Source organism: Lontra canadensis, unplaced genomic scaffold, assembly GCF_010015895.1.
Source record: "Lontra canadensis isolate GAN:19392208 unplaced genomic scaffold, GSC_riverotter_1.0 scaffold108, whole genome shotgun sequence".
Taxonomy (NCBI): Eukaryota; Metazoa; Chordata; class Mammalia; order Carnivora; family Mustelidae; genus Lontra; species Lontra canadensis.
Window position 1 is genome coordinate 385416 of NW_022631102.1, and position 25353 is coordinate 410768.

Here is a 25353-nt window from a genome sequence, read left to right on the forward strand (position 1 = left end):
CATCCTGCCGGAGAGCATGAGCTGTCCCTCCCGGAAGCAGAGTTGGCTTTGTCTGCAACGTCTCAAAAAGCCCAAGCATTGACCACCATGGGCCCGCCTCTTGAGAGTAGAATGCACTCGGTCATGAATCCTGTTGTGGACATCAAGACCCCCCAGGTGGACATCAAGGCGCCTCAACTGGACCTGAAGAGCTCCAAAGAGTTCGTGAGTGCCCCTGACAGTGACGTTTCTGTGTCGGGCGTGGAGGTGGATGCCCACGTCCACGGCTCACAGTTGGCCGAGGGTATTATCTCTGGGGACGGGGAAGATTTTTCCGCAGGGAAGACGGTCAAGATTTCTAAAATCAGCATTTCCCCCTCTGTCCCCTCCCCCAGCAAGCCTTCCGTGGCATCTCCTCTGCTTGCCGGGGGAGGTAAAGATACCGCTCTCTCGTCCTCCTCCGGCCTCAGACTTCCAGTGGTCTCTTGTAGCGATCAGCATGCTTTCCATACGGAAGGTGATGTGGCTCTGTCTGCTGGAAAATGTGGAGAAAAAAGCAAAAGCAAAAAATCCTATTTTAAACTGCCCAAAGTCTTCTCTCCTCCAGGGAAAACAGCTAAAGGCTTTGCAGCTTCTGCAGAGGAATACGAGGTCCCTTCACCTGTGAGTGTCTCTGCCTCCTCCTTCGAGTTCGGGCATGGGGGGCCCCAGGGGCCGCCTGTGGCTTCCGTGGAGGCGTCCCTGCCGATGTCCATGCTGGGTCGGCTCAGGGGTCCCCCTGTGGGACCCTCCAGCCTCAGCCCCTGCGAGGGCGTCACTCTTACAAAATTCCAGGGGACTGTCCCCAGAGGCCCGGTGCCCCCCGAGCTGCCTCGTGAAGCCCCATCTGGGTCCCAGATGGCTCCTGAGCTTCTGAGCCCAGCAGGGGCAGGCGACCCCAGCTCCACTGAGCACGTCCTACTGTCCCAGCTTGACGGGTCCCCGGGGCCCGTGGACACTGTATTTCCTGACTCTTACGGCCGGGTGACTTTTCCTAAATTTCATCGACCCAAATTCTGCCTGTCGCTTCCAACCTCAGGGGCCGGAGTGGCGGCGCCCGGAGCCCACGAGTGCGGGTCCCCTACATCTCCCCAGCTCGCTGCGCAGGGACTGGACTCCTCCACGGAGGAAGCCGTGGCCCTCCCAGTGCCAGGCCACCCGCGGCCACCTACGGGGATCTCTGTGTCTGAGGTAGCAGAGGGACATGCAGGCACAGCAGGGACGGCAGCCCTGGCTGCAGCCGCAGCCGCAGGCAGAGGTGTCACATGCAAGGGGAAAGGCAGTCTGGGGAGAGCACCGAGGATCAGGCTTCCCTCGCTCAGCTGGTCCCCGAGGAAGGGGACGGAAGCCAAAGCAGACCCTGGCCACAGCCCGGGGGATGCGGGTGCTCTGGGCGGCCAGCCGGGGGGTCGCGTTCCACCTGCAGAGGCTGCGGCAGACGTGACCCTCGGGAAGGAGGGAGAGGCGGGAGCGGTCAGCGTGGCTGCCCGTGCCCTACTAAAGGTTGCGCCTCCTGGAATGAAGTCTTCCCCAGGAGGGCCTGGCCTGCCTCAGGGAGACCCGGGTCTGGCCCACAGTGAGGATGGTGTTGGGGGTATTGGCGCAGCCATGGGCCCGCCAGAAGGAGCCGATGTGAGCCTCTCGGAAGCCCCCATTCCCCGCTTGGACTTTGTCCAGCCTGACCTCAGCCCCAGGGAAGCCGCGGTGCAGGGGGGCCTGGCCGCAGGCCCCCTCCCTCTTTCCAAACATGGCCTGTCTCCCGGAGACAGCGCCCAAGGCCTTGGGCTTGGGGCCGGCTCAGCAGGCCTGCTCTGTGGGGAGGGGACAGCCGCCTTGGCAGAGGAGCCCCTCCTGCCGTCCCTGGCGGCGGGGCGCTCAGAGCAGGGAGTAGTTGCGGGAGAAGCGCCTGTGGGCCCCAGGGAGAGCTGGTTTAGGATGCCCTCGCTTGGCCTGCCCAGCCTCCAACGCGCCCCCACGGAGTCTGCAGGTGTGCCAGGGGAGGGCGAGGCAGTGGCCCCCGCACCTGCCACAGAGGTGGGCATGGCTAAGTCCCCGCAGCCCCGGGAGCTTGGTGCAGACGGGGCAGCCTCAGGCAGCCCGGCTTCTTCCTACGCAGATGTCCTGCGGAGGAACCTTGACCCTCGAGTGCCTGCAGGGCCGTCTGCTCCCGAGGTCAGGGTCCGGCCGGGCGCAGGCTCCCTGCCCCTACAGCTGCACGGACCACCTCCAGGAGAAGCAGGAGAGGCCCCTCTTCCTGCACCAGGGGGCCAGGGCCTGGTCGGAGGGCCCGAGGGGCCGCCTTCCCAGCCCGAGGGCCCTCTCAGACTGCGGGCTTGCAGCACACACTTGCCGTCCCAGGTTTCCGTGGTCAGCGTGGGTCGGGTCTGGGAAGACTCCGTGCTGCGTGTCCAGATCCCCAAGTTAAAGGTCCCGAGGTTCAGCTTTCCGGCCCCCAGCTCAGAGGCCGTTGTTTTCGTGCCCAGCGTGAGAGAGCTGTCCTGCCCGCAGAGCGCTCCTGATGCGGCCCTGCTCACATACAGTACTGCAGGGCGGGGCGCCCGCACCCCGGAGGTCCCCCAGGCCCTCGGCCTCCCCTCAGAAACTGCCCCCATTTGTAAGGTCAGGGTGCACATCCAGGGTGCGGAGGCGGCCAGCCGCCAGGTGGCTGTGCACAGCACAGTGACCACTGTGTACACTGAGCTCTCGGGGCCCGAGGTCTCTCCCACCCAGATCGTGCGGGAGTCAGAGGTCCCCGCGTCAGAGACCCAAACGCTTTCTTACGGGTTTTCCTTGCTAAAGGGGAGGGTCCCAGAGCCCCCCACTCGGGCACGGGTGCAGGTGGTGCCTGCACACCGAGGGCCAGCAGGACACCGAGAGGCTCAGGAACTGGTGGTCCCAGGACCGGACCCCACTTCTGGAGACCTCCAGCCTGACACCGGGGAGCCTTTCGAAATCATCTGTCCTGGCGTAGATGAGCCGGGACCGGCAGCGGGCCCGTCCGACCGGCACTCCGGCCGCGGGCGCACAGACAGCTGCTCCGATGACGAGCCGGCGGAGATACTGGAGCTCCTGCCGGAAGAGGACCAGGAGGCGGAGGAGACCGGGGCCCGGGCTGTGGATGACCAGGCTCCCAAAGCAAGACCGGAAGGTACAAGGTCCTCTGGTCTATTCAGGTTTTGGCTCCCGAGCATTGGCTTTTCCTCCTCCGTCTCCGAGACCAGTGCCGATTCCCAAGCCAGTGCCCAGAGACCGGCTCCTGTGCAGACCCAGCCCGAGGCGCGGCCGCCTCCCTCGCAGGAGAAGGGGGGCTGGTTCCGATTTCCCAAGTTGGGCTTCTCCTCCTCCCCTACCAAGAAAAGCAAAAGTGTGGAAGAGGAGGCAAGCCCAGCCGAGGAAAACCTCCAGGAGGAGGCAGGCACCTTCTATGATGCGCGAGAAAGCCTCTCCCCGGAAGAGCTGGGAGCCGGGGAGCCGGCAGAGGTGGTGGGCACCGGCGCGGCTCCAGTGCCACGGTGACCTCCGCGGCAAGAACCGAGCAGGTCCTGCTGGAGTGGGACGCAGCCGCCAGCCAGCTGTCCGCACCCAGGCCCGCCACCGCATGAGGACTGGGAAGGGGTGACTGTTCCACGCGGGACAGACGCCCACACCAAGCCCCAGAACCCCAGCAGCACCAGGCTCCCACCCGACCATGCTGGCACCTGCCGCTCTTCTGGCACTGAGGCACATGACACACGGCCGGCCCCCGACGTGTGGCCAAGCTGCGGAAGCGGGGCGGCCCAGGCGCCAGGCGCCGTCCAGGGTGGGGGTGCTGCGCCGGCTGCTGGGGTGAGGCCTCCCTGAGCCGTGCCTCCAGGGAGCCACAGGCAGTGCCCAGCGGGTCCCAGCCGCACTCTCGGGGAAGGAGGTGGTTAACCACCGTGGGTGTAGATGTAGTGTTTGCCGTGGCCCCTGTCTTCTCCTGCTGCTTCGGGCAATGTGGTTTCCCTCGACTCCAGAAAGTTGGTGCGTTCCAGGAGCCTCCCTGCCTGCTTCCCTGTAAGGAGCTCCTGTGTGGAGCATCCTCCCCCGGACAAGCTTGGGGATGCGGCACACGCGGCTGGGCCCCCCGCATGGCCTTGTGTCCCCCACTGTACACGCCGCAGCCAGGACGCCATTGGAATCCCCCCCGCCCCCGTAAAGGATAATAAAGGACAAGACCCGCCCCCGGCACCAGCTGCGAGGTCTTTTGTTCCTGCCGTGCTCTGCCCACACACCCCAGAGCTAACCTCTCCCGCTGGCCCTAGAGGAGTTGTGGGTCTTCCACCTGTCCTGGGTCCATCAGGCCCTTCCCGGGCCCGGCAGCCAGAAGGAGGAGCATGCCGGGAGCTCAGAGAGAGGCTGGCTTTCGGGGCGACACGGCACCCACAAAGGCAGCGCAGGGACAGAGCTGGGCCAACATCCCTGGCTGTGATGGGGGCCCAGCTCAGGGGCTGCCCTCCCCTCTGCCCAAGCAGCTCCCAGGTACCCAATCTCCTCGTCTTGAGTGCTCTGCATGCCCCTCCCGGGCCCGGGGCTCACAGCATCCCCTGTGTAGCCTACCCCACCCCGCCTGGCCCCGGGGGGCTCCTGATGACCCACTCCTAACCCCTCTCAGACTGTGGGTGAGCCCCACCTGGTGCTCCCCCAGCAGGCAGAGCAGAGGCTCCCCTCCTACCGTGTGCATGCCGTGCCCTCCCCGTGGCTGGTGGGAAGGCCACCCACCCTGAGGACGGGCCGTCCTCCGGAGAACGGACAGTCCGTGAACTAGAAAGGGGGAGGAGTCAGCAGGGCGTTTGTCCCAAAGTCAGGAGAGACCAGCACCCCCAGGCAGACGCTCCCGGCCTATCCCGTGTGTCAGGCCGTCCTCCTGGGAACACCATCGCAGGGGTCAGCTGGCGCCACGGGCTTCTGGCCTCATGTGAAGCTGCAGTCAGGGCCTGAGACATGGGGGCCTCGGGGCTGGAGGCGGGAAGGGTGGCAGGGTCCTCCCACGCGGCCTCCATGCTGCACGGCGGCCTTGCCACAGGCCAGCAGCTGACGACAGCTCGTGTTTGTGACCTCCCAGTTCCTGTGCATCGGAGTCCGAGCCCCGCTTAGCTGGGTCCTCAGCCCGGGGTCCTGCAGGCTGGAGTCGGGGTGAGGGCCAGGGCTGGGATCCCTCCATCAAAGTGGGGAAAGAGCCGCTGGCCGCTCACAGCACTTGCGGGCCAGATGGGCGAGGGCCGCTGCGTCTCACTGCCGTGCTCAGTGCCCTGCCTCGGGGGCCTCGCTGAGGACCGGCCACAGCCCAGGAGCTTCCTCTGGCTATCGAGGAGCGGACCCCCAGTGGGCGCGCTCACAGACGCGCGTCACACAGTCGCAGAAGTGACAGATTGGCCCCTTTGTGTGTTCTATTGCTCACAAGCAAACACGGGTTGTGCCCGCCACCAAGGGGAGGGGTCACACAGGACATGGCTTCCAGGGCAAGGTCGAGAGGACCACGTCAGAGTCTGTCCGCAGTGGCCCAGAAGGAGCCACATCAAGGCACCCTGGGGGGCCTCTCGAGCCTCACAAGCTGGGTCTCCTGAGGGGAAGGTCTGCTTTGCAACAGGCCATAGAGGCTGCCCGACGTGTGGCCACCAGCCCCTTCCATGGCAATGGCCACTGGGCCATGGCTGTGGCTTTTTCCCTGTCGTCCAGGCACGACCTGGAGCACGGAGACCTGATGGCTTGTGGCTGACCGGCCCGGGGACACCGCTGCTGGGGTCCAGGACCAGAGCACAAACCCCCACACAGCTCTGGAGGGCACCATGGGTCCAGGACAGGGTCTGTTTCTGACGGGGGTCGCTGTGCAGTCCACGGGCAGGGGACAGGAGCCGCGGGGAGCCGCCACAGTGGCCCGGGGGCTTGGTTTGGTCCAGGGCTGTTCACACACAGACCAGCTCCCAGAGGCCGGGGCTGCCCTGCAGGTCTGGGCAGGGAGCAGGCTGGGTCGGGGACCTTCCTCACCGACAAGGATGCTGACGCGTAGGGGCCCGACTGCAGCCCACCCGCTCACTGTGGGGCAGAGAGGACGGGGCAGGCGGGGGAGAGGCACCCAGGGATGTGGGAGGGCTGGATTCGGGCATCTACTCGCTCAGCTCCCTCACAGTCCAGGGTCCCCTGGCCACGGAGCTCACCCCACACTGCCACCCAGGGTGGCCTCCACAGATCGGGTGGGCTCTGGAACCTTGGTCAGAAACCAGAAGTCCCAGGAGAGGCCAAGTGGGTGCGCTGGGACGGCCTCTGATCCGGCAGAAGGGCCAGAACCCAGGTGTCAAAAGGATTCAGAGCCTCTGCAGGGCGGTGTCCGGGCGCCTCCTGCGGCGGGTCCCCTGGGCAGGTCTGTGTCCAAGGCCCCACCCCGGACTGGTGCCAGTACCCCACGCCCAACCCCCACCCCTGGCTCCAAAACCAGGTTCTCTCAACCCTGCCTGAAGGGCCGGCCCTCACTGCACATGGTCCTAGGGGCCACACAGCAGCCCTGCACCCCCTCCCCTCTCCACCTGTCCCCCATGCTGGGTCCCCCATCCCGGCCCCTGCTCCAGCCCCACCCCCGGTTCCTGTGGGTGAGGCCTAGGCACCGACAGGCAGGTAGAGCAGTCCCAGGGTGGGGGGTGCAGAACCCCGACCTGGGGCCAGGAGGAGTGGAGGCAGCCCATGCTAGACCCACACAGACAGGCAGGGAGGTGCGTGGATTCTAAAGCCTCCTCTGTGGGTAGGGACTGTGGCTCTGTGGGTCAGGGAGGACAATCCCGGAAGGCTCCCTGGAGGAGGTGGGGCGTGCAAGGGGCCGGTTCAGATGCTGAGGGCAAGCCGTCCGTCTGCACCTGCTAGGAGCTGGGAGGTCCTGCACGTGAGCAGGGCTTGTGAGGACAGGCGGCTCGGAGCCCCGACCCGAGGCAGGTGGGGAGGCGCGGCGGGAGGCGGGAGCTGCGGGCCGGGGACTGGGCAGAGCAGCCCCTCAGCCTCGCCAGGCGCAATCCTGGCCCTGGGCTTGTGCGTCCAGGCCCACAGCGTAGCGGGAATCCCAGTCTCGCTCGAACAGGCGACGCAGCTGCTCCTGCACAGTGAGGAGCCCCGGCCGGCCGCTGGGCGCTCTCTGGCTGACCACCAGGCCCACTCCCGAGGTGCTGCTGAAGTAGTCCTCCGACCAGTTGGAGGTGCCTGGGGCCGTGGGCGGGAGAGAGTCCCGTGTGACTGGGACGGGTGCTCTCTCCCTCCACAGGGCCCAGTCTTCAGGCTCGGCCACGACGCTGGGGACGGAGGGGCTGCGCGGCCACTCGGCTGCCGGAACTGCAGCCGGGCCAGCCCCTCAGATGCGGAAGAGCCAACCAGCTCTCCTCGCGCGCGGTGCGGCTCCTCCCACGTCCCCCGGGGCTGGTGTCCCAACTCAGCGTCCTGAAAACTTGGGGCTCGGGGCTTCCCACCCGCCCGGTGTCCTGGGCCTGGACCTGTCCTGGACCTGAGAGCCCCCCCTCGGCTCGCCTCTGTCCTGAGGGGTCCGTGCCGCCCATGAGAACAGAGTCCCCTTCAGCACCCTGGCCCAGCCACTGCTTGGGGGTCATGTCCCCCTTCTGTGTGCTTTTGTGGCCTCCGTGGTCATGCACACATGCTCGGTGCCCCTCAAGGACTCAGGGTCCTGGGGCAGTGCCCCTGCCTGCTCACCGATGTAGGCTGCCTTCTCTGTGACCATGAACTTGCTGTGGCTCACCCTGCTGAAGGGGATGTTGGAGTGATTTCCCACCGGCACGATGAAGACTTTCTTTGGGGAACAGAGAGGGAGCACGTGAGGAGGGGGAGAAGGACCGCCCACCCCAGCCCCGCCCCGGGGGGGGGGGGTCCTCACCACATCCACCGAGACCCCGGCCGCAGGGTTGCTGAAGGCCTGCAGGGACCTCAGGTCGGGGAACATGCTGGGGTCCGTGTGGGGCCAGCAGCTGACCAGCAGGCGCACACGCACACCCCTGTTGAAGGCCGCTGTCCGCAGCGCGGTGTCCAGCACTGGCCAGTACCTGTGGGAGGGCGGCTCAGGGTCCTCGGGCCAGCGGGGACCCTGACTGCAAGCCGGGGCTGAGCAGGGGTCCCAGTGGGGGAGGAAATGCTCTGGGTGCTGCCCATCCGCAGAGCGGACCCCCACCCCGGGCTCCCACTCCCTACCTGGCCGGGTGGCTGAAGCGTGTGGTGGGGAAATACTCCATCACCGAGACGTAGACGAACTCCCGGGCACCGCGCAGCACGGCTAGCAGGGCTTCCAGGTCCCGCGTGCGACCGTGCGGGCAGAGCGCTGGCGGCGAGGCCTGTCCAGGCAGAGAGGTCCCCGAGGGCACTGAGCCGCTTGCTTCCTGGACCTGTGACCCCAGCCTGCCCTCACCCTCCAGCACGTGGGATCTCAGAGGAAGACCAGAGGGACCCCCTGGAGAGGTGGGGACAGGGGAGGGAGGCTCTGCACCGGGACCTCAGGACTGCCCTCAGTCTGGCCAGGAAGGCCGGGAAGCCTGCCCCGCGCTGCACCCCCAGCCCCCCAGAGGACCCCCCACCCCGGCCTGATGCTGGGTCTCCAGAGACCAGCCCCTGCCACTCGCCCAGATGGAGGGTCAGCCCGCCCCCTCCCCCTTCCCCGCCTGCAGAGGGACGGACCCACTTGATGAGCTGGTTTCCCCTGGCCCTCCCAGGCCCCAGGCAGAAGTCCCTCATCCCCACCCAACAGTTGCTTGGAGCCCCCCTCCCTGGGCCATGGGAAGCCCCGCCCCCTCCCAGGCTGCCTGTTCCCCGTGGACCACGCAGCCCGCATCCTCTCCTGGAGCTGGGTCTGCAGACAGCCGGCCGCTGGCCAGGGGACCACAGCCGGGTCCTGGGCGCTGGGCGGCACGGCAGTGGGGCAGGCTCCCCCGGGGGTCTGGCAGGCACCCTCTGCCGCTCTTACGGAGAAATAGGCCGTGGTGGGCACCCCGTCAAAGTGGCCCCGGAGAGGCCGGAAGCGGTTGATGTGGGACGAGAAGCTCCGAGGCCAGGCTCTGGGGAGGACAGCCCTTGGTGCCCCCAGCACCCAGTAGGTCTGGAAGGTCCTCTCCAGGTCGAGGGCCAGGCGGCTGCAGTTGTAGATGATGGCGCCCAGCTCCTTCACCTGTGGGGACAGGGCGGCGGCTGCGGGGGTTGGGCCTCTGCCCTGGGACGGAGCTTGGCCCCCCGCGCTGGCAGCGCCCCCGCGGGAGTCAGGACAGACAGTGTGACACACAGTGCGCTCGCAGGAGCTGCAGGGGTGACGGGGGCCCTGCTCCTCTTGAACGTTGCACCCAACCATCAAAGCAGCAGCCCGTGCTTGTTACCGCGGAAACAGAAAATGCCTAAGAGAAGTCGTTCGTCGCGTCCCTGTCCGGCGACAGACCGACCGGCATGGCTGCGTTTGCCACCACCCTTCTGGGGCTGGTTTTTCATGCTTTGCTTTTCCTTCAGGGACGCAGGTTTCCCTGGTGCGGAGACTGCAGCGGCTTCCCGCGGGTAGAACGACATTCTGGGGTGCGAGGGCAGGCGCCGTGCAGGATTCCCGAACTCCCGACCCGGCGCCTGTCCCTCGCACCAGGGCGACGCCCCACCCCTGTTCCACCCCGGGCTGCATGGGACATCACCAGGCCCCGGGAGCGCGGGCAGCGGACGAGCCCCTGGTGGGTCTCCCTGCCCTCGGGACTCACCTGCGTCAGGGCCCGCCAGTCCATGTTGGCACTGCCCAGGTAGACATGCCGTCCGTCCACGACCCAGAATTTGGAGTGCAGAACGCCCCCGGTGAGCTTCCTCAAGGGCACGAACCGCACCTGGGCACCTGGCCGGGAGGCGAGGACCGTGTGGTCACCGGGGTCTCGCCAGGTGCCCGCTTCGCGGTGAGCCCAATTCCCTGTGGTGGGGCAGCTCGTTTGCCCTCAGAGCAGTCCTGCTAAGCCCAAGCCGTTATCGTCCCCACTTTGCAGGGGGTGACGAAGGCATCAACTGACCCTGGATCCCTCGGGGCCGTCCCCTCCAGAGCCGGGGGCTAAAGGATCACTGCCCAGCTGAGCTCCCAGCCTGAACCCACCCACAGGTCAGAGCAGCTGGGCTCAGGGGGGCCCCAAGGCCTCCCTAGGCTCTGCCCACCACGGAGGATGACCGTCTGGCCCCTTGGAACCAGCCCCGGTCCCGGGTGAGGCTGACTTTAAGCACGCCACCCCAGCCCCTGCCCTCCCGATGAACGAGGGAAGCATGGACGCCCCCTCCTAGCCCCTCCCATGCAGCTCTGCACGCCTTCCTCATCCCGTGGCACCAGCAGGTCACGAGCCATGCCTGCCCCCGAGGCTGCGGGCCCAGGCCGGACAGGCACCTACCTCGGGCCGCCAGGACCCGCAGGTCCGTGGAGTTCTTGGCCAGTGACGGGCTGTTGGTCGCCACAGCCAGGGAAATGTTCTTGTCCAGCAGCCGCTCCAGCTTCCACAGAAGGGCCTCCCCCTGCGAGGCCGGGCCAGCCGTGAGGGGTGACGCCCCGCCAACTAGGAAGGACCCAGACCTCTCCCGGGAGGCCACTTTGCCCACCCACAGCTCAGAGTGAGAGAGATGTGCCTCGGCACCCAGATGGGGTGGGCAGGGCTGGGCATACCAGCTGGGAGGACGAGTCGTTGACTCCAATGTCGGCCCCTGTGAGGGACCAGTAGAAGGAGGCCACGTGAATGCTGTGCTGGGCGGCGTCCAGCAGCTGTAGCCAGGCCTGGGCCAGGGGCTGGGCCGACGGGCTGCCAGCTGCAGCAGGGAGGTCCCAGGGGGTGCTCTCCACAAGGACAAGCCTGCAGAGAGAGCCCATGGGGCCTGAGAGGAGCACGGGGGCCACCAACCCGCCTCGCGTCCCCTGCCCTGTCCCCACTGGCCAGGCCGGGGGCAGTAGTCACTGCCAACATGGGGCTGAGCCCAGGCCAGGGGAGCACCGCAGGGGAGCCGACTAGACTGGATGGGGCAGGCGTGAGCCCCAACAAGCCTGTTGCGGGCAGCGACCCGGGGGCGGTGGGGGGAGCCAGGGAGGGAGCAACGCAGACTGGGGCCCCGGGCCCAGCCCAGTTCCAGGCACGGCTGCTGGAGAGCCGTCCTGGGTCTGGGCTGCCGACTGGAAGGGAGGCCCCTGGAGGCGGCACAAGCTGACCCGGAGGAAAGCCCAGACCAGGAGGTGGTGGGAGCGCATCTTGGGCTCCACAGGCTGGGCTCTGCGCAGGACTCCCCCCCACCCAGCAGAAAGCGTGAAAGGCAGGTGGCCGGGCAGCTGGAAACAGCGACACCAGGAGAGGAAGGCTGAGAAGCTGCCCAGGTGGCTCTGGGCTTTGCATCCTTGGCGGAGCCCCTGGACAGCGGCCTGTGTTTGCTGCATAGAACACCCCAAGTCCGTCAGCTCCGGCCCATCCCCACCTTGGGGCCGCCCTTCCCGGCCAGCTGTCTCTTCTGAGAAGCGGCAGAGGGCCGTGCGGGCCCCGAGGGGCCGGTCCAAGGGCGGGAAGCTCACAGAGGGGCAGAGCTGAGCACGGGCCCACGGGCCTGCAGACCTCGCAGACACTCACCGGCAGGCGTCCTGCGGCTGCGGCGCGGCCTCCCCTCTCCGGGGCTCCCAGGCCCGGCTGGAGCCTTGGCCCGGGGACGAGGTGGGCCCTTCCCCCGGGTGCAGCTGGCCACTGGTGGGCGGGAGGTACACTTGCCACAGGACGTAGGCAAGAGCCGCAGCACCGAGCCACAGCACGGCCAGCGCTCCCAGCACCTGCAGCAGGAGAGGGTGTCACCGTGGGGTCCCCGGATGGCGTGCGTGTGCTCTACCTCTGGGTGGGCTAAGGTGGCCCTTCCGGGGCTGACAGAGACTGTCGCCGGCTCCCAGGGAGGGCCAGGCCTGCAGGGGGCTGGGTGGGCGAAGGACAGGGAAGATGGCGCTGAGCAGGGCCCAAACTGCCTGTGGGGAGGGGGACCAAGTGGCCTGGGGCTTTCCCTTGGGGCCCCCAGGACAGGGATTGGGGAGCTGAGGGGAGCGCACTGGTCTGGCTGGTTTCATCCTTGCCGCTCTGGTGCAGGGTCCCCCGAGGCTGCGGAACCCCCTCCCTCGAGCCCCCTGTTCTGCTGCTCTAGGCTCTCTGTCCTGTGGGCTGTGGGCCTGTGGAGCGGGGGGGCCAGGGCCACTGCTGCTCTCTGCAGAGGTCTCAGCCCCTGACACGGCGACCTGGTGTCACCAGCAGCTGCAGGCCCGGCACTGGTCTTCCCTCCGCTGCCTGCCCTGCAGATGGTGACTCCGTGTGGAGCCTGAAGCCGGTGTGCACGCGTGTCTGTGTGTGCACACGCACGCATGTGTGTCCGTGTGTGTGCACCGCGTGTGTGTGTGTGCATTGCGTTGTGTGTGTGCGCGTGTGTGCGTGGCTGTGTGTGCGCACGTGGGTGTTCGTGTCCGTCTGTGCCAGAGGAGCTAGCCCGGCCCTCTGGCTCCCCCTCGCCGTCTCACTCTCATCGGGCACCTGCGTGTCTGAATCTTGGTTCCTTCTTTCAGCCATGTGCATGGTGAGCCCCGGAGCCATTTCTGCTTTCAGCTGGGCCCTCCTTACCGGCCCGTGAAAAGCCACCTCCTTTCCCAGGATGGGTCCCAGCCTGGGGGGCCTCAGCAGCCCCCTCCTGGGACTCAGGGAGCACCCTTTGTCCTGGCTGGGAAGGCACGGCGGGGGCTGAGTGGGGACCCTTTGCTGCCATCCGGGGACCTGAGGGCTGGGGAACCTGGGGTGCTGTGTGGGGGCCCCCTTTTCTGCCCCAGGGCTCTACCCCCTCAGGGCAGCTAGTCCCACCGAGAGCTGGAAGCCAGGTGGACAGGGCTCCCCCATGGTGGCTTCAGTGGGCCAAGTACTCCAGGGTTCGGCATGCCCGCCGGGAGTGCAGGGAGGGGTCTCGGAAGCCAGAACGAGGCCTCCGGCAGAACCAGGGAGTCCCCCCAGAGGGAAGCCAGGATGCCCCCCAGAGCTGGGTTCAGAACCTCACTCTGCCCCCCCCCCCCCCCCCCGCCCCCCCCCCCCCCCCCCCCCCCGCCCCTTGGGTCCTCGGAACAGCACTGGGGCCTGGGGAGGCCGCCCCCAGGGTAGCTCCAGGCCTCTGCAGAGCTGCTGGCTCGCTGCAGTGACAGAAAGCCTGCGTCCCTGGGCTTGGGCTGGCCTTGGGGAGGGGGTGGCCCACTAGCCACCGTGTTCCTGGGCTGGGGCTAGGCTGGGGCCCTCCAGGCATCAGCGGTCACGGCTGGAGGCGTGCGACTTCCTGCCCTGCGGAGCTGGGGTGAGGCTGCCAGGCCCCGCGGGGGGCTCTGTGATCCCCTGGGCCTGGGCTCGCTGGCAGCCAGCTTCAGCCTGCCTCTCCCGCCTGGCCCCGGGCTCCCAGACTCACCTCCGAGGGTACCGCCTTGGCCTTCATCTTGCTCCAGCCACAGACTGCAGGCCCTCAGCTCCGGCAGCTGCCCCCACCCCCCGCCCACCTGCCTCCTCCTGCAGCCCGCTGCTTCCCCTTTTGGCCACTTCCTCTGCGTCGCTGGCACCCCTGACAGACATCGGGAGCTGGGTGGGCCAGCCGGAGGGTGCAGCTGGGAACTGCCACCACCAGAGAAAGTCTCTCCCCCGGCCCCACTGGCCAGGTGGAGGCCCAGACATCAGTTGGGCTCGACACAAGCCCCAGAGACCCAAGGAGCCTGGCCCGAGCAAGATTGCTCATCTCTCTCTCGCACTAACCAGGGTTGGGGGCCGGTGGCCTAAAGACGGTGTTGGCTCTAAGGCCATGGGGAGCCAGGTCCCTCCAGGCCCCTCCTTGGGAACCCTAGCTCCCGAACCTTGGGGCGGACGAGCAGCCTCGTGGCCCACAATGGCTACTGGGTTTCAGCCGTCAGCTCCGTGTTCCCAGGAGCGTAGTCCGGGCTCCCCCGAGTCTGCTGGGGCTGCTCTAACCAAGCGGCATGGACCGGGCAGCTTGGAGACGGCAGACGCTTGCTCCTCACAGCTCTGAGGGCCGGGAGTAAGGTCACGGCACCCGCAGATTGGGTCCTGCATCTCTCCTTGCTGTGTCTTCCTGGGAGGGAAGGGCCGGGGCTCTCTGGGGGCTCTTTCATAAGGGCACTAACGGCCACATCGTCTGACCTGGCCATGACCCGGAGAGCCACCCGCCCTCCCCACGGAGTCTCTGCTCCTCACCCTGCAACCGGGCGCGGGGAGTGAGGCGCTGCCACCCTGTCTCTGCTGCGGTGCGTCACGCCGCCGTGGACGTGTGGGGACGCGTCTCCCTCGGGGACGACAAGCTTTCCTCCCGGGCGGGTTTGTACTCCTCTCCCTCCTCTCTTACACGCAAACATGCGGCCCCCGACATTCATACAATTGCTTGTTAGCTTTGGCTTATAACATGTTTAACACCGTTTCCAAGTAATAATCCTAGCATCACTACAAACAGTAGTGCTACTAACCGAAATTTAAGACTTCTCTGCAAGGGCTTTCTTGCTATTACACGTGGCTGAGGAGGTAAAAATTAAGCACTGTGTTCTAAAGTCCGACTTTTAAAACCAAAGCTGGAGGGCCGCCTGGGTGGCTCAGTCGTGAGGCGTCTGCCTTTGGCTCTGGTCATGGTCTCGGGGTCCTGGGATCGAGCCCCACATTGGGCTCCCTGCTTGGCAGGGAGTCTACTTCTCCCTCTCCCACTTCTCCTGCTTGTATCTCTCTCCCTGTCAAATAAATAAATTTTTTAAAAAATTATTTAAAAACCCCTGAAGCTGCAGGCATCATGTTGCCTGACTTCAAGCTCTATTTCAAAGCTGTGATCACCAAGACAGCATGGCACTGGCACAAAAACAGACACATCGATCAATGGAACAGAATAGAGAGCCCAGAAATGGACCCTCAACTCTATGGTCAACTAATCTTCGACATAACAGGAAAGAATGTCCAATGGAAAAAAGACAGTCTCTTCAATAAATGGTGTTGGGAAAATTGGACAGCCACATGCAGAATCAGACTGGACCATTCTCTGACTCCACACACAACGATAAACTCAAAATGGATAAAAGACCTCAACATGAGGCGGAACCCATCAGAATCCTAGAGGAGAACATAGGCAGTAACCTCTCCAACCTCAGCCACAGCAGCTTCTTCCAAGATATGTCTCCAAAGGCAAAGGAAACAAAAGAGAAAATGAACTTTTGGGACGTCATCAAGATCAAAAGCTTCTGCACAGCAAAGGAAACAGTCAACAAAACAAAGAGGCAACCCACAGAATGGGAGAAGATATTTGCAAATGACAGTACAGACAAAAGATTGATATCCAGGATCTATAAAGAACTCCTCAAACTCAACACACACAAAACAGATAATCATGTCAAAAAATGGGCAGAAGACATGAACAGACACTTCTCCAAAGACAACGTCCAGATAGCCAACAGACCCATAAAAAAGTGCTCCATATCACTCGGCGTCAGGGAAACACAAATCAAAACCACAGTGAGATGCCACCTCACACCAGTCAGAGTGGCTAAAATTAACAAGTCAGGAAACAACAGAGGCTGGCGAGGATGCAGAGAAAGGGGAACCTCCTACGCTGTTGGTGGGAATGCAAGCTGGTGCAGCCACTCTGGAAAACAGCATGGAGGTTCCTCAAAAAGTTGAAAATAGAGCTGCCCTATGACCCAGCAATCTCACTACTGGGTATTTACTCTAAAGATACAAACATAGTGATCTGAAGGGGCACGTGCACCCGAATGTTCATAGCAGCAACGTCCACAATAGCCAAACTATGGAAAGAACCAAGATGCCCTTCGACGGACGAATGGATAAGGAAGATGTGGTCCATACACACTATGGAGTATTATGCCCCCATCAGAAAGGATGAACACCCAACTTCTGTAGCAACATGGACGGGACTGGAAGAGATGATGCTGAGTGAAACAAGTCAAGCAGAGAGAGTCAGTTATCATATGGTTTCACTTACTTGTGGAGCATAAGAGATAAAACAGAGGACCATAGGGGAAGGGAAGGAAAAATAAAAGATGAAATCAGAGAGTAAGACAAACCCAAAGAGACTCTTAACTCTGGGGAACAAACTGAGGGCTGCTGGAAGGGTGGGGGTGTGGGGGGACAGGGTAACCAGGTGATGGGCATGAAGGAGGTCACGTGATGTGATGAGCCCTGGGGGCTACATGCAACTGATGAATCCCTAAATTCTACCTCTGAAACCAGTGATCCACTCTGTGTCAACTAACTTGAATTTAAATAAAATTTTTAAAGTTGAGTTCAAGCCCCATGTTGGGAGTAGAGATTACTTAAAAATTAAGTCTTGGGGCGCCTGGGCGGCTCAGTGGGTGGGGCCTCTGCCTTCGGCTCAGGTCATGATCTCAGGGTCCTGGGATCGAGTCCCTCATCGGGCTCTCTGCTCAGCGGGGAGCCTGCTTCCTCCTCTCTGTCTCTGCCTACCTCTCTGCCTACTTGTGATCTTTGTCTGTCAGATAAATAAATAAATAAATAAAATCTTAAAAAAAAAAAAAGTTGTAAAAAAAAAAAAAGAAATTCGGTTTAAGATTTCCAAGCGTACATGAAGTTCTTTCTTCCTGACTGACTCCTAGTTCAGTCGCGTTGGGTTAGGAAGCAAAGCCTGCACAGCGTCACGTCTTTAACGTTGCTCAAGAGGCGCAACGTTGTGGGCTCAGAACCAAAACGCGCTCGAGAAGAGCGCGCAGCCTCTGCCAGGGGGCTCTGGCATCTAGATCCGTCTGCGAATCCTGCTCACGGATGTGCTTTCAACTCCTACGTGTCACTTATGAACGTTCTGTGTCCTCGGCCCGGAATCCGTGGGAGGGCTGTGCCCATCCGTGGCTTCCCACATGGACTCTGGCTTCCCGCAGTGGAGGCTGCACTGCCCGGTCTCTTGGTCTCCGACTAAGCCACCTGCCCCTGCGCTCTCACTTTCCCTGCTAAGAACTTTGGTCTTAAAAAGCTATGTTGTCCTATTTTTAGCTTAATCTGTGTGGTTTTTTAAAAAAATGTCCTCTACCTTAGGTTGATGGGCCTCCTTGGCGTTTCAGATCTGTGTCTAGTGAGTAACAGAGCTGGAATTTAATTTTCTAAAGATTTTATTTATTTATTTGGGAGAGAGAGAGCAAGAGCAGGGGCAAGGGCAGAGGGAGAAGCAGACTCCCCGCGGAGCAGGGAGCCCGACATGGGGCTGGATCCCAGGACCCTGAGATGACCCGAGTCCAAGGCAGACGCTCCCCGACTGAGCCCCCAGCGCCGCCAGCTCCGGCGTGTAAAGCGCCGTCTCTGCGGCCGTCCTTACCCGCTCCAGCTGGGTTTTGTCCGTTTACGCTCACTGTGATGACCGCTGCATTTCCATCTGTCATTCCTTCTCTCGTGTGCTTGGCCACATCCTGCGGGTTTTGGTCCTTCTTCTTGCTCTTCTGGGTGGATTAATTTTTCTCCTGTTTTCCTGTCCCGCTCGAGCTGTGACCTCTCGGTGACAGGCCCTCCACGGCCCCCCCACACCGCTCTTCCCGAGTGCTCTTCCGCGCTCCTGAGAGCCGAGAGGGTCATTCTTCCCGCCGCCGGCTGTGGTCCCCGTGATGGCCACGGTGCAGGTTGTGACCCACACACTGCCCAGGGAGACGTCCAGTGAAGGGGGCTCCATCGCTCCCTCCTGGGATCTGGCCACGCAGCCAGGAGGGGAGCTGGGGCGCCAGCTTCACACCTGAAGGACAGACCACTGCGCGTCTGCTCCCGGAGTAAATGCCCTTTCATTGTGTTGCTGCAAGCGGTCATGTCCCCATGCTGTCACTGGCTCGTCTTCGGGTGTTTACTTTGCATCCGTAAGGAGGCATAGACATAAGGAACATCTTTCCCTCTTCCTGAGTAGTGCAAGGACCTTTGAGAACTTTACCTCTGATGATCTCCAGCACATGTCTCTCACGTTTGTCCTGTCTTGCAATACTATTACTATTATTACTTTAAGCCCCACACGTTGTACACAGTATCATCATTTTGTGCAGTCAGGGTGTGCGACAATGATCTGCTCACCCTCCCTTCTATTTCAGACCTGCCCGCTGCTTGCCCTCCCGAAATACAACCTTTGCAACCGGCTGGAGTAGGAAAGCTGTTGGCTATGCGGTTCTCAGTCACTGGTTATCGTCCTTGCACGGGCATGTGTTGGTGACACTCAGTCCTTGGGAACGTGAAAATGTCTCTAGTTTTCCTTCACTATTGAAGAATAGCATTCCAGGTGCAGAATTCTTGACAGACCATTGTTTTCCCTGGAACCCGAGGTCCTTAGGAGTCTGTACGGTCAGAACCCCATCATTCCTGTGTAAGGGATTTCTTTATTCTGTGGTTGGTTTTATTTTTATTTTTTATTATTTTTAAAGATTTTATTTATTTATTTGACAGACAGAGGTCACAAGCAGGCAGAGAGGCAGGCAGAGAGAGAGGGGGAAGCAGGCTCCCCGCCGAGCAGAGAGCCCGATGTGGGGCTCGATCCCAGGACCCTGAGACCATGACCTGAGCCAAAGGCAGAGGCTTAACCCACTGCGCCACCCAGGCGCCCCTGTGGTTGGTTTTAATACATTCTCCTTGACTGAAGCATTCTTCAGTGTTCCTGGGGTGGTTTCCTTTTTTTTTTTTTTTGAAGTTTATTTACTTCAGGCATCTCTACATCCAATGCAGGCCTCGAGCTCACGACCCCAAAATCAGGAGTCGCACGCTGTAGCGACCGAGCCCACCCGGTGCCCTGGCAGTCTCCTTTCGGATCCTGGATCCTGTCCGGCACACAGCGCGGGAGCCCACATCCGAGCGCTCAGTGCACACAGCAGGTGGCTTCAGACCCACCCTGGAGGTTGGAGGGGCTGGTCCAACCCCCCACACCCCGGGCTCTTCATTCCTTCTTTCGAGAACTTAGAAGGATGTGGTGCCAGGCTTCCGAGGCAGACTGAGGAAAGAACGAGCTGACACCAAGTCCTGAGACCCCATAAAGGTCTCCTTTATGATGAGGCCGCCCCCCAGGTGGGCCCTGCTGCTCCCACACCTTCGGAGGTGCGGTCCGACCCCCTGCCACCGTGTCCCCACAGGAGAGGTCAGGCAGGACCCCCAGATGGAAAGTTTGATGGTTCATTCTCCTCACGGTCCCTCCAGGCCAACATGGGGCTTGGCACAGGCTGAGCGGGCACAGGGCCCGTAATCCGCCGTGAGGCGGGGCACGAGCTCCTGCGTCCCCTCCCTGGCCCGCCGCCCGCATCTGCGGCATCTACCGGCCGCTGGACTTTGCAGCCCCACTAAGGGCTCGCTCCGTCCCTCAACAGGAGGAACTTGCTTCCCGCGACAGCATGGGGGTTCTGTGCATTTACCTCTGGGGTGTCAGCCCCCCTTTCCTGGGGGAGGCACCCCAGCGGCTGTCTTGGGTACTGAGACCGCACTCCGTGGGTCCCGAGACTTGCTGCCCATGGACTGGTTTCCTCCCCGCTGGCTCGCCGCCCTGCTCCTCCGAGCTCCGCTGCCACCCTTTCCGGACCCCTGCGTCCCCGCCCGCGGAGCGGACGCGTCCGGCTTCCCCGCCCAAGACTGCCTCTCTCTCCCTCACTCTGGAAGGACAGTTTAGCTGGGTGACAACTGTCTTCCTGTCGCGGGAGGCCCCGATCCGACCTTGGTGCGGTGCTCCCGGGAGGAACGGGCGTCCGTCCCCCGGCTGTCCCTCTGAGGCCCCTGCTCTCACCAGCCGGTCGGCTCTGGAGGTTTTCTGTCTGGGGTGTTCTGGGTTTCAGCGGGGCATGTCCCAGTGAGGCTGGCTCTCACCTTGGGGCTTGGAGCTCTCAAACTGCAGGATTTATGCCTGTGATCATTTCTAGAACGTTCTCAGCCATTCTGTCCGAGGCTATGGCCTCTGCCTCTTTCCCATGTCCTCCCCTTGCGGAACGCGGGCGGCACGTGCGGTGAGCCTCTACACGCGCGTCCGCGCCTCCGACTCCCCGCCCCGGCTGCGGCCTTCGCCCCGGCTGCCGCCTTCGGGTGCGACTCGGCGCAGCTCACCGGCTGCTCAACACCCTCCGATGTCCCCGGTCCTGCCGCAGGCGTTCCCTCCACCCCAGAGCCCGGGGAAAAGACGAGCTTCCCTGCTCGCTCCCCAGCACCCCGGGCAGGGCTCTCTTACCCCTTTCCCTGTGCGTCAGCCTTGAGGACACTCGGCTCTGAGCACGGTTCTTAATTCCCCCCCTGCTCTTGCTGGACACGAGTCCTGCGTCCTGAGTGCGTGTCCTGTCCAGAAATCTCAAGAGCTCGGCCATGAGGGACATTTCTGGGCCCGTAGCTGTCCCCAGAGGGGCTCGAATACGGCCCCTTGGCCATTCCAGCTTCCAGGTCCCCACGCGACGCCCGGTGCGTGGGGACTTCCCTTTCTTCCTCAAATCTCGCCTCGGCGCGCGGTTTCAGCGCTACTCGGACTAACAATTCCCAGCGTCGCAGCGGGCAGAGAGGAGGCGGAGGCTGAGAGGCCGAGAGGCGGGGCACGTTCTGGGAGCCCCACGGAGCCGGGTCGGGAACCCTGCGGCTCCACCGGAGTCTCCCGGACTCGGGGGCCGCCTTCCCTCGTGAGGCACCGACAGATGTCCTGCGTAGGGACAAGAGGCTGAGGGCACAGCCCTGAGCGTGAGAAGCTGGACAGAGCTCAATGCTATTATGGTTCTGGGGACTCAAACTTGAGTCCGGGCTCTCCTTCCACGGAGGACAGGGTGCTGGCAGCTGTGACCCACAGGTAGGGCTCCTGCTGAGCCCAGGAGAGCAGAGCCCCAGGAGGACGGGCGGGCAGGAGGGAAGAGGTCCAGCACACCTTGTCACATCTGAAGTTCCGTCGCTGACTGCACGGGACCGGTCCCTGCTCAGCGGTGACCCTCTCCGAGCGACAACTTCCTCCAGGGGATCCCTCTTTGCCCCCTTCACAGCATCTGTCACTTTAAATCAAGAGTCGCCCGACATCCAACCACAGAACCAAGCGCAGAGGCCGGGGTCCGGGTGGCAGAGCTCTCGGACGAGATCAATGGAGATTTCCACTTAGAGAAATGAAATATAGTGTTGTTAAATCGAAGAAATTCTAGAACTAAAAATAAAACAACCGAAGTAAAGAGTCAACCGGACAGAACTGAAGGACGTCTAGGCCGCTGTAGGGTCAGCAGAGAGTAAAAGGTGGAAAATGCACAGGAAACACGGACCACGGAGCGAGAGACGCACAGGGCGCACGTGAAGGTCTGACGCACATGTGAAGGGAATCCCAACAAGAGAGAGTTGGGGACGGGGCAGACTGTGTCTGAAGGGAAAATGGATGAGGTGTTCCCCAAACCGGGGAAAGCCGGACAGACAGACACCCCGGAAGAAGGGCCACAAACCTCAACACAGACGAGCGCGAAGATGCCCGTCGTAGGAAAACCACAGAAAAACTACAAAGAAAGAGGAAGTCTAAAAGGACACCATCTAGAAAGTCCACAGTAATACGTTTGACTTCTCCACGTGAGCAGTGAAATCCAGAAGACAATGGACAACACGTTTGCCTGCCCAAAAACGTTACTGGCAACTTGGAATACTCTATCAGTGAACCAAGTGAAAGGAAAAGGCAAAACATTTCCAAACAGCCCTACTCAAGAAATTGAGAGGTTTTATCACAGTAAACCGATAGCAGAAACACACTCAAAGACGGTCTATTGGCAAATGATCCCACGTGGGAACACGGTCGTGCAGGAGTGCGGGGAGAAGCAGAGACGAACAGGGCAATACCTTTAGGCCACGTCGACTGTAGAAATTAATAAAATAGTTCACTGTAGGGTTTCGGTATTTGCAGAGTTAAAATGCCTGATCATGGTAGCACAAAGGTGGGAGAAGCAGACAGATTTAAAGTGTTGGAAGGTCTTTACAGGGACCAAGAAGTGGTAAAACTGCAAACTTACATCAGGCCCTAATAAGTGAAAGATAAATTTTATCATTGAATTTTATAATTGTGAATTGTTTTGTAAGTGCCAGGAAGTAGTAAAAAGAAGAATTTAATTAGACCATAATAAGTGAAGGATGAATTTTATAGTTGTTGGAGTACCCACTAAGAGTACAATGAGGGGTGCCTGGGTGGCTCAGTGGGTTAAAGCCTCTGCCTTCGGCTCAGGTCATGATCTCAGGGTCCTGGGATCGAGCCCCGCGTCGGGCTCTCTGCTCAGCGGGGAGCCTGCTTCCTCCTCTCTCTCTGCCTCTCTGCATAGTTGTGATCTCTCTGTCAAATAAATAAATAAAATCTTAAAAAAAAAAAAAAGAAGACTTCATGATGACGAAAGGCCCAACAGGAATACAATTCTAAACTGTACGCACCTAATAACACAACTTTAAAATACATCAGGAAAACCTGATGGCACTGAAGGGAGAAATAGACCCATAATCAGTGCGGACTAATGCGGCCTTGCAGCAGCTGTGGAGCAAGCAGACATAATAACATTAATGGATATATTTGAAGATCTGAACACAATAAAGCTGATCAAATTGACAAAAGATAATCTCTCTCAAAAAAAATGGAAGTATGTATTGCTTTCAAGGGCACATGAAGCATTTGTTACAACTGTTCCTATTCTGGGTGAAAAAGCATACTCTATACCTTTCCAAAGATTGAAATAATTTAAGGTATATATTCTGACCACAGTGGGAATAAGCTAGAAATTAATTATACAAGAATAACTAAGAAATATTAAAATGTTTGGTAATTTAGCAACATGCATCTAAATAATACATGAGCCAAGGAAGGAACCCTAATGAACACGACAACTTTTCTTCACCTGAATAATAATGAAAATACAGTGTATCAAACTTCATGAGATCAGCTGAAGTTATATTTAGGAAGAAATTTGTAGCCTTAAATCCATAGATCAGAAAATAAGGAAAGCTGAAAATTAATCTCACAAAATAAAGAAAGGAAGAAAGCATGGAAAAAAGAAATATTAAAACAGGGAAGGCGGGAACTAACAAAGATGAAGAAGAGGAGATGAATGAAGCAGAAAACAAATGTATCACAGAGAAAATCAACAAAACCAAACAGCTGGTTCCGTGCAAAGAGAAGTAAGATCGCAGGCCCCAGCACCAGTGAGCAGACAGAGGAAGGTGTGAATCACCCTATTTAGGCTGCAAAGGAGAGCCCAGAAACAGGTCTTACAGGCACTTTTAAAAAAGCAAAGGACTACTACGAACAATTCTACGTTAATGCGTTCATTTCCCGTTCCTTGTCTCTGTTTTGGATTCTTATTGCAGCGCAACGTCCGCATGTGGGTGCAGATTTTCGGTGTGCACAGCTGAGGGAGGGAGCAGCTGGCGCGGGGAACAGAGCCGAGGAGGGAACAGAGCCGAGGAGGGGCACAGAGGAGGTACTAGTGACTCCTGGGCGTGGTGGAGGGCCCTGGAGGGCAGGTTCTGCGCCGCCAGCCTCCTGGGCTGACAGCAGGCTGCGCTTTCCTCGGCCCACTCGTCCTCTGGGCAGCCGGGCTTGGGGGTGTCGGAAGACCCGGGGACGTCATCACAGCCCTGGGGTCAGGTCAGAGCCGCTCCGAAGCCACAAAAAGCGTGAGGGAATCGGAAGGAGCTGCGGCTGGGCACTCGGAGCCGCGACCGCTGCAGGCCCACAGCACGGCCCGAGGGCGCTTCTGGTCACCCTTGAGCCGCTCGAAGGAAGCGATTTCTCTCTTGGGGAGAAACACGCGCAATTTCCCGGCCGCGTCCTCGCCTGCGCCGCCCCCTGGCGGCTGGGTCCGGGCACTGCGGCATCCCCGGCGAGCGCGAGCTCCCAGCCAGGGCGGGGACACCCCACCCCAGACCCCCGCAGCGGCGAACCGGCCAAGGCAGCAGACGCAAGGACCTTTGCCATGTGACAGAATGATTTATTAGGACAAACCCCATGACAACTCATATAAAACAACCGTTTCCGGAAAGACACCCATGAGACCACCGAAGGACAGACAGACAGTAAGTTACCGATCCCAAGTGCAAGGTGGAAGGGGGAGGGACGGAAGTGGGTGAATAAGAAGCGGCCACGGCAGAGCGCGGGTGCGGATGAGACGCCACCGAGCTGGGGGACAGGCTGCGGGCAACCTCGCGGCATGCAGGGGTGGGAGGGGGCCCAGCGCCACCTCCGTGTGGACGCAGCAGGCTCGGGGGGGGTCCTGGCAGGGAGCCCACCACGCACACTCGCACACACTCTCACACACGCACACGAGGGGGAGGGGCCCAGGACCCATGCACGCGACTGCACGTCGGCTACGCGTCAACACAGACACGCGTCGCCCATGGCGGCCGGGCTCACACCCGCCCGCAGGGCCCTCCCTGCAGTCGCCACTCACACGGCCGGGCTGGTGCGGAGTCACCCGTGCCCCCACCTGCCACCACCCAAGGGCGCTTTGGCTTTAGACGCTCCAGAAACACCCCCTGCCCCGGGGGGTGGGGGCGCATGCTCTGCCCACCCGTGTTCCCAGCTGGAAGAACCCTGAGAAGGCAAGACTGTCCCTGGGGGCTCTCCGTGGCCCCCAACCCCCATGGGACCAGGAGCACAGCAGCCTGCAGGGCCCCCGAGCTGGCTGCAGATACCCCAGGAATGCCCACAGCATCAGGGAGGACAGGGCTGAGGGCTGGGGGAGGGGTGCAGCCCAGGAAGCTTCTGGAAGCCTGGCTTCCTACCGCCTCAGGCTAGTACTCCCCTCCCTCCCCCCAGCCCCAGCCTCGGACTGCAGGAAGCCAAGTGCAGGAGCCCAGCCTCCGTGGCCGGGAAGGGCTGCCCGGCCATGTGCGTGCGTGCCTGGGCTAGCTGTGAGAGAGGGCGCGCGTGTCCAGCATGTGTGCCCGTATGCCCGGCCCGCATGGCCGCGGCCCGCACACTTGTGGGTTTGGCAGTTGCATTGGCACCAAAGGCTTGAAGTAGTGGGGTTCCCGCCCCAGACAACTCCACAGGCCACCCGACCCCGGGGCAGCGGGAGCCACCGGCTCCATGCAGAGCTGGCTGCAAGGGCCCAGCTGGGAGCACCCTGCCCTCGAGTCCCGGGCTCCAGCAGCCCCTCCTGGCTCCGCGTTTGGCACTGAATGATACCCACCCCCTGGTCCAGCCCCTCCTCCTTGGCCTGGCCCCAGCCAGCCCACAGGGACAGGACCGCTGAGCCCACAGAGCCCGTAGCAAAGCAGCCGCCCCCAGCACACGGGCGGGATGATGGCCTTCCAGGCCCGGGGCTGCCGTGGTGGCACGGGCCGCTCTTTCCTTAAAAGCTAAAGACAA

General features: G+C 61.7%; 2 protein-coding genes across 2 annotated transcripts in view; one reads left to right on the forward strand and one right to left on the reverse strand.

The window, feature by feature from the left end:
* Positions 1-3620, forward strand: part of LOC116856291 (protein AHNAK2-like) — a 12137-nt gene extending 8517 nt beyond the window's left edge. The window contains 2 exon segments of the mRNA XM_032839673.1: positions 111-3511; positions 3514-3620. Coding sequence (XP_032695564.1) covers positions 111-3511; positions 3514-3620 — 3508 coding nt within the window.
* A 3129-nt stretch (positions 3621-6749) lies between these two features.
* On the reverse strand, positions 6750-13576 carry PLD4 (phospholipase D family member 4). The gene is made up of 10 exons (XM_032839644.1): positions 13462-13576; positions 11622-11815; positions 10679-10862; positions 10410-10530; positions 9747-9874; positions 8981-9181; positions 8215-8354; positions 7904-8069; positions 7723-7819; positions 6750-7221 (listed from the first exon to the last, which is right to left on the reverse strand). Exons 1-10 carry the CDS (start codon positions 13486-13488, stop codon positions 7019-7021), a joined length of 1461 nt encoding a protein of 486 aa, XP_032695535.1. The 5' UTR covers positions 13489-13576; the 3' UTR covers positions 6750-7018.
* Between the last annotated feature and the right edge of the window lie 11777 nt (positions 13577-25353).